Source organism: Prionailurus bengalensis, chromosome E1 (genome assembly GCF_016509475.1).
Source record: "Prionailurus bengalensis isolate Pbe53 chromosome E1, Fcat_Pben_1.1_paternal_pri, whole genome shotgun sequence".
Lineage (NCBI taxonomy): Eukaryota > Metazoa > Chordata > Mammalia > Carnivora > Felidae > Prionailurus > Prionailurus bengalensis.
Genome location: NC_057347.1, coordinates 6,954,324 through 6,964,700, shown reverse-complemented (window position 1 = coordinate 6,964,700; position 10,377 = coordinate 6,954,324). Strand labels below are relative to the sequence as shown.

Sequence of the window (10,377 nt, the reverse complement as noted above, 5' to 3'; positions counted from 1 at the left end):
CTGAAGTATAAAAACTGTGGATAGATGGTGGAAAGTTTGTCGGGTTGTTATTAAATTCCCCCTTTGTTTTTACCTAGGTGTTTTGAGGGTTTGGTTTTGTTTTCCTGACTCCTGATGAAGTACTCTTGTGTCTTATTCCCCCCCCCCCCCACTCTGCCCCTGCAGAGATCTTGGTGGTATTTGAGAATTTATGCAAGGATACAAGAAGCATTTAAAACAAGAAAGAGGGGCGCCTGGGTGGCGCAGTCGGTTAAGCGTCCGACTTCAGCCAGGTCATGATCTCGCGGTCCGTGAGTTCGAGCCCCGCGTCAGGCTCTGGGCTGATGGCTCAGAGCCTGGAGCCAGTTTCCGATTCTGTGTCTCCCTCTCTCTCTGCCCCTCCCCTGTTCATGCTCTGTCTCTCTCTGTCCCAAAAATAAATAAACGTTGAAAAAAAAAATAAATAAAACAAGAAAGAAATGGGGCGCTTGGGTGGCTCTGTCGGTTAAGCGTCTGACTTTGGCTCAGGTCATGATCTCACGGTTTGTGGGTTTGTGGGTTTGAGCCCCGCATCGGGCTCTGTGATGACAGCTTGGAGCCTGGAGCCTGCTTCAGATTCTGTGTCTCCCTCTCTCTGTGCTCCTCTCTCGCTTGTGCTCTCTGTCTCTCAAAAATAAATAAAAATGTTTAAAGAAATTTTTTTTTAAAGAACAGAAAAGAAAAAAGAAAGAAAATGTCTTAGTTTGGATTCCACCTACATAGAGCCTGAGACAAGGATTTGGGTGTAAGTTATCTGAGAGGCGATTCCAAGAGGCTCCATGAGGATGTGGGGGGAGTGTGACTGGGAAGGAAAAAAAGCCAAATACTTGATTGAGTGTGTGGTCATGGTGAGTAACCAGGTCTCTATCCTCTTGGGGACCTTGGGGACCTTTTATAAGCTGTGCAAAAGGTCCCTCAGAATTGTCCCTTCGAGAGGCAAGAAGGCTGGGCTCCCTAGCTCCTAGAGCAATTTTTCCCTGCTTCAGTGACTGTCCTGAGAGTTCACTCCTTGGTGCTTCTGCTTAGCTCCAGCGCAGGCTAAGAACACTCCAGATAAAACCCAAAGGCAGACAGAGGTGTGGTTACTTGCAGAGCGGGTTCAGGTCTCTGGGCAGGGCGGCAACAGTCTATCACACAAAGAAAAGAATCTGGAGGGAATAGTCTTAAAAGTATCAGTGGCCTGGAGAACCTTACACTAACAGCTGAGCCCATCTGCGATTTCAATGGTTCTTCTCTAGGACATGGAATTTTGAACTAGGAGCTGTGGTTTGAAATACCCAATAGGTGAGGCTTTCTCCACTTTCAGCCAAGGATAGGCTGGTACCTGGAAGGTACCTATGAAGAAGCAATATTCCTGGGCCCACCCCAGTCTTAACCCAAACAGGATGTGGGAGATGAGGCACATACATTCACAACAAACACTCCAAGTGATCCTGAAAGCCACGACTTTACCGTCTTTAGTCAGCTCCCCCTAAACCTCCAAGGGCTCAGCAGTCACCTGGAGTGTCCTCACAGCCGTGGAAGATGGTGTTTGTCCAGAGGCACAACCTCTGTCTGGGACCTAACCCTCGCCAGGAAGCCGGCCAAGGAAGCCACATCCTCCCGGTGGCCCAGGGCACCTTCCACCAGACAGGTGATGATGCCCAGAAACTCTGTTCACACAGCACCTTCTGACTTAGCACATCCCTCTCAGCGTCTGCCTTCCACCTCTGCGGACCTCGGTCCCTACTCTGCCCCATCCATGGTCTGCTTCCTTTATCCATCTACCCTGGCTTGGCAGGGAAGAGGCCATAGAGATATCCCCCCAGTGGGGAAGGACTTACACCACGTGAAGCAAACACCTGTGATTGGAGGCACTTCAGAGCCCAGAACTCTTTGGGGTTAAAGTCCACCCTCTGGGGCGCCTGGGTGGCTCAGTCAGTTGAGCGGCCGACTTCGGCTCAGGTCACGATCTCGCGGTCCGTGAGTTCGAGCCCCGTGTCGGGCTCTGTGCTGACAGCTCGGAGCCTGGAGCCTGTTTCAAATTCTGTGTCTTCCTCTCTCTCTGCCCCTCCCCCGTTCATGCTCTGTCTCTCTCTCAAAAATAAATAAACGTTAAAAAAATAATAATAATAGTTTTTTCCTTCTTCGCCATCCTTGTGTGCGCCGCTGGTCGTTTCTCGCCATGTCTTCTCACAAGACTTTCAGGATCAAGCGATTCCTGGCCAAGAAACAAAAGCAAAATCGTCCCATTCCCCAGTGGATTCGGATGAAAACTGGTAATAAAATCAGATACAACTCCAAGAGGCGGCATTGGAGAAGAACGAAGCTGGGTCTGTAAGGGATCGAACATGAGATGGCACACATTTATGCCGCCTGAAAGTCATACGTTTCTATTCCATCACCTCCCTGCTGCCTGACCAGTAGATGTGTTTTATCAGGAAATTGACTTTTCTCTGTTATGATGCTTCTTCTCCTGTAGGTTGGTTCAGTAATAAATCTGAGACCTTTTGGTTGAAAAAAAAAATAATAATAATAATAAAGTCCACCCTCCTGTTCAACGGGTGCCAAATAAACGCTTGGAGAATAAATGCATGAGTCCCTCTGCATTTTCTGTCTTATTCTCTCTTCCTCCTCCTCTCCCCACACTCTCTACCTCGCCTCCCCCATTTCTATAACATCCTGTTTTGGGACTCCCCCTTTCCCTCTCTTATTCTTTGTATGGCTCTACTATAGAATTCGATGATCAATTGGTGTGTTAGTCTCATTCGACGTAATTTTATCTTTCCCTAATTTACAAAGTATACAAGACATTTACAAAGACATTCACAAAGTACATAAGACATTTTATTTATCTGGAACAAGTCTACTTTGGGGTCTTAGTTCTGGAAGTGTTTTCTTTTTAATACATGAAATTCTCAATATATTGTCCCCCAGTCACTGGACATTAGTAGGAAAAAAACGTTTCTGATTCTGCTACTATGTGAACACATACATACACACACACACACACACACACACACACACATCAAAATGTGTCAAGGTAGTACCAATCTGGGTTTCAGGTTAAGAAACATGAACTCTTGGTCTACCAACCTGTTTTCGTTTTCATCGTTCACTCCAATTTCACGTTTAACTGAAGATGATTAAGTCAAGAGATCAGATCGAAGGGATTTTTGTCCCAACCCAGAAGAAACTGATGTTGGTTTTAAATTATGTGGGAAGGCAGTGCGGTGGGGGCGTACATAAGGATGAAGCTTTATTCCACATTACAAGCTTAATCTCCTCTGATAGGGACCCCGCACCACGAGGGGAGAATTATCCTTTACTCACGAGATACCGCTGGCCTGGAGTTTGATTTAAGAATGGAACATCATTTTAGAACCGTCTGTTTACAGCCCTTTTTACATAAAAGCCCATAAATTAAGAAGGAGGAAAAGAGGGATCCGGGTGGGGGCGCAAAGGGTGAGTCGCTATGTCTAAAAGGATCAAGGCCTGAGTCTTGGATGATTTACAGCTCGTAAAACAAGAAAAGAACAGAGCAGGGAGGGCTTCAGAAGCCTTGCGGCCCGAGGCCTGGGATGTGAGGCAGCTCGGAGTGAAACCATGGGACTCTTCAGACTACACACGATTCTTCCAAGTCCATCCTCCTGTTCCAGGGCGAGATCAGCGGGTGCGCCTATTTTAGAGATGGGGAAAACTGAGGGTTGAGAAACTACCTGCCGGAGGTCTCCTTGGCATACATTTACGGGCTAAATCTACAACTTAAAACCACCATTGCTTCAGCAGCTAGGTTATAAGAAGCGGTAAAAGGAACTCCTAGAAGCCGGGAGAGGAAGATGGGGGGCCCTGGGAGGTGATGTGGCCACTTTGAAAGGGGAGGTGAATTTCCCTGGAACAGCTGGAACACCCCGCCCGCCTTTCCCCCTCCCCCACCCAGGCTTCCTCCCCTCCATGCAGAGGTGGCGGTGGGGAGATGGGGAAGAGGGGTTTTCCTGGACATGCAGGCTTTATCTATTTATTTTTATTATTTTTTTAATGTTTATTTATTTGAGAGAAGAGAGCCCAAGCAGGGAAGGGGCTGGGAGAGAGGAGGACAGAGGATCCGAAGCAGGCTACGAGCTGACAGCAGCCAGCCAGATGCGGGGCTGGAACTCACAACTGTGAGATCATGACCTGAGCCCAAGTCAGACACTCAACCGACTGAGCCACCCGGGTTGCCCCTGGACAAGCAGGCTTTAAACGTCTATGACACGAGGCCAGAGAACAGGGGACAGATTCACGGCCTGAAGCTTGTCTCTTCTCAATGATCGGGGGAAAAGGAAGGGGGGTTTTAGTGTCGGTGCAATTGCCCACATTTTAATGCCAGCCCCTATCTGCTCATTTCAGCCCTCAAACCAAACCCCCCCCCCCAACACACACCCGTGCAAGCTCGCACTCAGCCATTCACACATCCCGGACACTTTTTTTTTTTTAAGTTTATTTATTTTGAGAGAGAGACAGCGTGAGTAGGGGAGGGGCAGAGAGAGAATCCCAAGCAGGCTCCGCACAGTCAGCACAGAGCCCAATGTGGGGCTCGAACTCACGGAACTGTGAAATCATGACCTGAGCCCGAACCGAGGGTCAGACGCTCAACCGACTGAGCCACCCAGGCGCCCCAACGCTTCCAGGACGTTTAAAAGAGGGAAGCGGGGAGACATAAAATGGCAGTACGGAACTGAGTGTGAGGCCACACTGCCCTCCACGACACTTTGCACAAAGTAGGAAAAGTCACCCTGGGCAGGATCCTGGCTTTGTGGGCGGTACTTTCCAGAGGCCTCTTCCTCTAGGTGAACACAGTCCATGGCAGAGAGCATCAGGTGTCAAGAATAGTGTGGGATGGGGGCGCCTGGGTGGCTCAGTCAGCTGAGCATCCAACTCTCGATTTTGGCCTGGGACACCGTCCCAGGGTTGGAGGTTTGAGTCCTGTGTCAGGCTCCATGCTGGGTATGGGCCTGCTTGGGATTCTCTCTCTCTCTCTCTCTCAAATAAAAACAAAAAAAAAGAATAGTGTGGGATGAATTTTAACTCACTCCTCTGCCGGCACCTTATGCGATGTGACCTCACACCTTCATCTAAAGACTTGAGCATAATCCAGTTAACGTGGCCCTGTTCTGCTCAACTTCTGTCTGTCTCCGTTTCCCAAAGGGACTGGCTGTAACTCGGTCTGAGTATATCCTTGCCTAAAGGCAAGACCGCCCTTGAGCAGTCATTCTTAGCATGCCCTAGACCCTCACTGCATGCAGCCGTTGTGGGGGGTGGGGGGGGGTGTACAACTAAGAGGGAGAGGGGGTTTTCTAACGTTGGAAAGGCATCCTATTTCTGTCTTGCTTCGCCGTGAAATCCTCCAGTGTTTCTCGGGGATGGAAGTTAAGGTCCACACATGTACATGTGTGTCCACACTAATGGAGAAGCGAATCATTTCCCTTCTTCGTTCAGCAAATCTGTACTGAATCCCTGATACATAAGCCGTGGGTGGTGATAGGCACTGTGGAAGGAATCAAAGAGCACTTTATCTGTGACCCTAGAGCTGACCTCAGGCTTCGTGTGATCCTGGTATGGAGCAGGGAGAGTTCCCATATCCTAAACCCCAGGGCACCGCCTTTCCTGGCATGAACCCCAAACTTGAAATCCAAGGAGTCCCCAGAGCCCCAAGATCCAGGACGGTGGTTCCCTAGGGCAGCTCTGGACTTGATGAAGACTCCTTTGCCAGCCCCCATTTCCCATCCCATTAATAACATCCCTGGCGTGAGGTCAAGGATGTGGGGGCAGGGTGGAGGAACCCCACAGCTGTGGGAGGATGTGGGAAGGTTTTCTATGAAGCATCAAAACCTTTCCCAAGCCAGAAATAACGCTGTTTTAGGGGCCTTTGCTCTGATGTGGTGACGTGGCTCTGCCTTAGGACAGGGAGAAGCTGTTATTTTCCCCCAAAATTAAATTTAGAGGCATCTCAGGAGCTTCATCCTTCCCCCTCCCCCTTGAGGAAAGCTGGGTTTTGTTCAGATCGAATGCACGATGGGAGGGACACCCACGGAGACGCCGGGAATGCTCCTGGTCCCGGTTCAGAAGCCACTTGGCAGGTGCTCCAGCTTCTGAATCACCTTGGGTTTCCTTGGTCCCTGCTCAGCAACCTGAGCCACTCGCCGCCTCCTACCAAGAATCTTGCAAACATTCCAACCCCAATGCTTCAGGAGTCTGTGATTACCTAGTATTTGTGAAACCGACATAGGGTCTTTTGTGCGCACAAAGAGAAACAGACAGAGCCCTTGGATCTGCAATTCCTAGGCATTTATCCTAAAGAGAGAATCTAACACGTGTGCAAAGCTGTAGGTATAAGAATGTCCACCGCGGTGTTATTTATGGCAGCAAAGAATTGGAAAACCTCAGGACCCAGCAATAAAAGGCTGGTTAACTCAGCATTTCCCAAAATGTGTTCTGTGATATGAATGGGTATGACTGGGGGCGGGGGAGAAGAAGAAGGTTTTGACATTCCCTGGTCACAAATTTTAAAGAAATATCACCTTAAATAAAGAAAAAAAGTCACAAAGATTTCTCTAATGTGGATTTTCACTGGCCTTTTAGGCAGCATTTATTAAGGACTCAATAAAATCTGGTAAATGATTGAGCAGAAAATATTTATAGTCAGGGGGAAAAAGCTGTTTGCTTTTTTTTTTTTTTTTTTTTTTAAGTCATGGAACATTGTGCCTCTCAGTATGGTTTTCATTTATAGAACCTAAAAAGTAGAGGGTATATGTTTATTTCTGTTTTTATTTATTTCCAGCATTTTTTCCAGGAAAAGATTTGACGTGGGTGAGCAGGATTACACCGTAGAAAGTTCCTAGAGGTCCAGGGACCCTGCCTCAGGCGCTCTTCAGATTCAGGACTCTAGGCCTGGAGAAGAGGTAAGCAGCAGAATATATTGTCTGTATCCCTGTCCAAAAGCCCCTTCTGTTTCCTATAAAAATGATCTGTTCAGAATGGAAATAAATGTATTTGTTTGGAATCCCAGATCTCAGAATCTTCAACCAGCGCCTACTGACGCTGCAACTTTTCACAGGCGGTACGTGCATCCTAACAAGACGAGGGATATTTATGTTATTTATGACTATAAGCCTTCCTTCCTAGGCTCTTCTCCAGAATCGTGTTCTTCTGGTGAGCCGGGCTGGACCACATGTGAGTTAGAAAGACCTCTTTGTGTTCCTGGCCCAAGACTTAAGTCTAAAAGTAAACATAACATATGACAGAATCAAGAGTTTATAAACATCTTAACAGGCTGGAGCAAAAGACCCCAAGCAAAAAATATTGTTGGCCACAGTAATGCCGGTTAACATTTATTGAGTGCTTTGGGTATACCAGCATCATTCCAAGTGGCTTTGTGTGGATTGACTCATGATTCTTACACCAATGCCACCAGGTGAGCACCATAGTTATATTTGACACCTCGGGAACACTAAAACAGAGAGGTGAACACACAAGTGCACACAGCTAATGATAGAACTACGGGGCGCCTGTTGGTTCAGTGGGTTAAGCTTCCGACTTCAACTCAGGTCATAATCTCACCCTTTCTGAGTTCGAGCCCCACATCGGGCTCGCTGCTGACAGTGCAGAGCCCGCTTCAGGTCCTTTGTCCTCCCTGTTTCTCTGCCCCTCCCCTGCTCACACACTCTCTCTCTCTCTCTCTCTCTCTCTCTCTCTCTCTCAAAAATAAACATTTAAAAAAAAATTAATGATAGAACTAAGATTTGCACCCGGCTCTCTGTCTGCAGAATCCACGCACTTACCGGGCGCATGATGCCATCTCTTAACTGACTCTTGATTAATAATCTTAAAAAGCGTTTACTAGAAATGTTGTGAATTTATGGTACAAACTGATGAATCTTTATAAAGTGAACACACCTGAGTAGCTAATCACCCAGTTCACAAAAGAGAACATTAGCTAGATAGAGTCTAGAAACCTGCCTGAGTATTGCTTTCTGATAATCCCTATTTTGACCATTATTGCCACAAATTACTTTTGCCTGTTTTTGAACTTTATGTATGTGGGATCATAAAGTATATGCTCTTTTTCATATCTGATCATATCTGTGAGGTTCATCCATGTTTCTCTTCATTTCTGTCTCAAGGAGACAAAATGTTCTGGTACAGCCCATGAGCCAAGAAGGATTTTTATATTTTTAGGGGCTGTAAAAGATTTCTTTATTTTATTTGGTTTTATTTTATTTTATTTTATTTTATTTTATTTATTTTATTTTATTTTATTATTTTTAATGTTTATTTATTTTTGAGAGAGAGAGAAAGATAGAACACAAGCAGGGGAGGGGCAGAGAGAGAGGGAGACACAGAATCCAAAGTAGGCTCCAGGCTCCAAGCTGTCAGCACAGAGCCCGATGCGGGGCTCAAGCCCACAAACTGTGAGATCGTGACCTGAACTGAAGTCAGACGCTTAACTGACTGAGCTACCCAGGCTCCCCTGGAAGATTTCTAAAGAATAATATTTGGTGACATGCAAATTATATGAAATTCATATTTCAGTGTTCGTAAGTAAAGTTCTAGAAACATAGCCAGGCTCATTCATTTATGGGTTGTCTGGACCTCCTTTTATACTGTAACAGCGGAGATAAGTACTTATGACAGAAACAGTAAAGCCTAATATGTTTACTATCTGACCCTGTACAGAAAAAGTTTATCGAACTTTGCTGCAGAATGTTTGTGTCCCCCGAATTCCTGTGTTGAAATCCTAATGCCCAATGTGATGCTATTAGGAGGGGGGTGCCTTTGGGAAGTGATGAGGTCATGAGGGTTGAGACTTGTGATGGGATTAGTGCCTTTATAAAAGAGGCCCCCTTAGAGCTCCCTCATCCTTCCCACCCTGTGAGGTTAGAGTGAAAATATAGACAACTAGGAAGTGAGCCCTCACCAAAGACCAAATCTTCTAGCCCTGTGTTCCTGGACTCCCCAGCCTCCAGAACCATAATAAATGAAGTTCTGTTTATAAGCCACCTGTCTGTGGTATTTTGTTATAGCAGCCTGAGTGTACCAAGACACCTGCTATATAGTGTCGCAAGGTACGAATGAACGATCATTTATTATCTCTTCAAGCATTGATAGGCATCTGGAGTGTTTCCAGTTGGGGGCTATAATAATCGGTGATGTCATGTACTACACTCTTGTACATGTCTTTTGATATATACATGTACACATTTCTATCGCTTTACCTAAATGTGGACATGCTAGGTAAGTGAATAGTTATATGTTCAATTTTATTAGGTACCATCAGTTTTCCAGAGTGAGTGCCCCAATCTACACTGTCATCAGTAACGTATGTGACGACTTTATTATAAATCAGGTGGTTTATAATCAATCATGTGAATCTGTCTCTGAACACTCCATTCCATTTCATTGATCAATGTGCCTATCCTTACATTAGCAAACCACAGTCTTAATCACTATAACCTTTATAGTGTTGTAAAGTTTAAGGATCTCTATTCTTTTCCGACCTTGGCTGTTCTCAGGCCTTTGCATTTCCACAAAAACTTTAGAATCAGCTTGTCAATTTCCACACAAATAAGACCTGCTGGGATTTTGGTGGGGGTTGCATTAACTATGTAGATCAGTTTGGGGGCGCCTGAGTGGCTCAGTCAGTTAAGTGTCCAACTTCAGCCCAGATCCTGATCTCACAGTTCATGAGTTTGAGCTCGGCATCAGGCTCTCTGCTGTCAGTGTGGGGCCTACTTCGGATCCTCTGTCCCCCTCTCTGCACCTCCCCCCGCCCCCGCTTCTGAACCTACTCTTCCTCTGCACCTCCCCACTCATGCTGTCTGTCTCTCTCTCTCTCCTCTCTCAAAAATAAATTAAATAAATAAATAAATAAATAAATAAATGTATAGATAGATCAGTCGGTTTCAAGAAAACAAGATATGGTAACTGCATTGAATCTTCCAATCCATGAACATGGTATTTCCTTCCACTTACTGTCAGTAATTGTGTGTAGACTTCAATGTAGAAATCTTGAATATTTTTCTTTGGGCATTCCTTAGGTATCTGATGTTTTGACAGTCCTTTGAGCCACATTTCTTCTTGAATTCTCCAAATTCCAGACCTCTCTGATCATCCCTATCTAGACCTTTTGCACCATAAATTAGTTTTGCCTGTTTTTGAACTTTTAATAAGTAACAGTATGGATGACCTTCACAGATAACAGTGGTGAGTGGAAGAAAGCCAGATCAAAAAGAACATATACTTTGTGTTTCCATTTATATAAAGTTCAAAGCAGCTCTCCTCACTGGCCCTTGACAACCTCTAGAACATCCTTCTCTACAACTTAGCAGTCCACCTCTTCTG

The 10,377-nt window shown here is 45.8% G+C and overlaps 1 protein-coding gene across 1 annotated transcript; it reads left to right on the top strand.

Moving 5' to 3' along the window:
* The first annotated feature begins 2,138 nt into the window (after positions 1-2,138).
* On the top strand, positions 2,139-2,524 carry LOC122484976 (60S ribosomal protein L39). The gene has a single exon (XM_043583163.1). The coding sequence runs from the start codon at positions 2,183-2,185 to the stop codon at positions 2,336-2,338; it is 156 nt and encodes a 51-aa protein (XP_043439098.1). The 5' UTR covers positions 2,139-2,182; the 3' UTR covers positions 2,339-2,524.
* The last annotated feature ends 7,853 nt before the right edge of the window (positions 2,525-10,377 follow it).

Bases quoted from the DNA above. Each gene is read 5' to 3' on its own strand.
- LOC122484976 (XM_043583163.1), top strand. From the start codon at position 2,183: ATGTCTTCTCACAAGACTTTCAGGATCAAGCGATTCCTGGCCAAGAAA.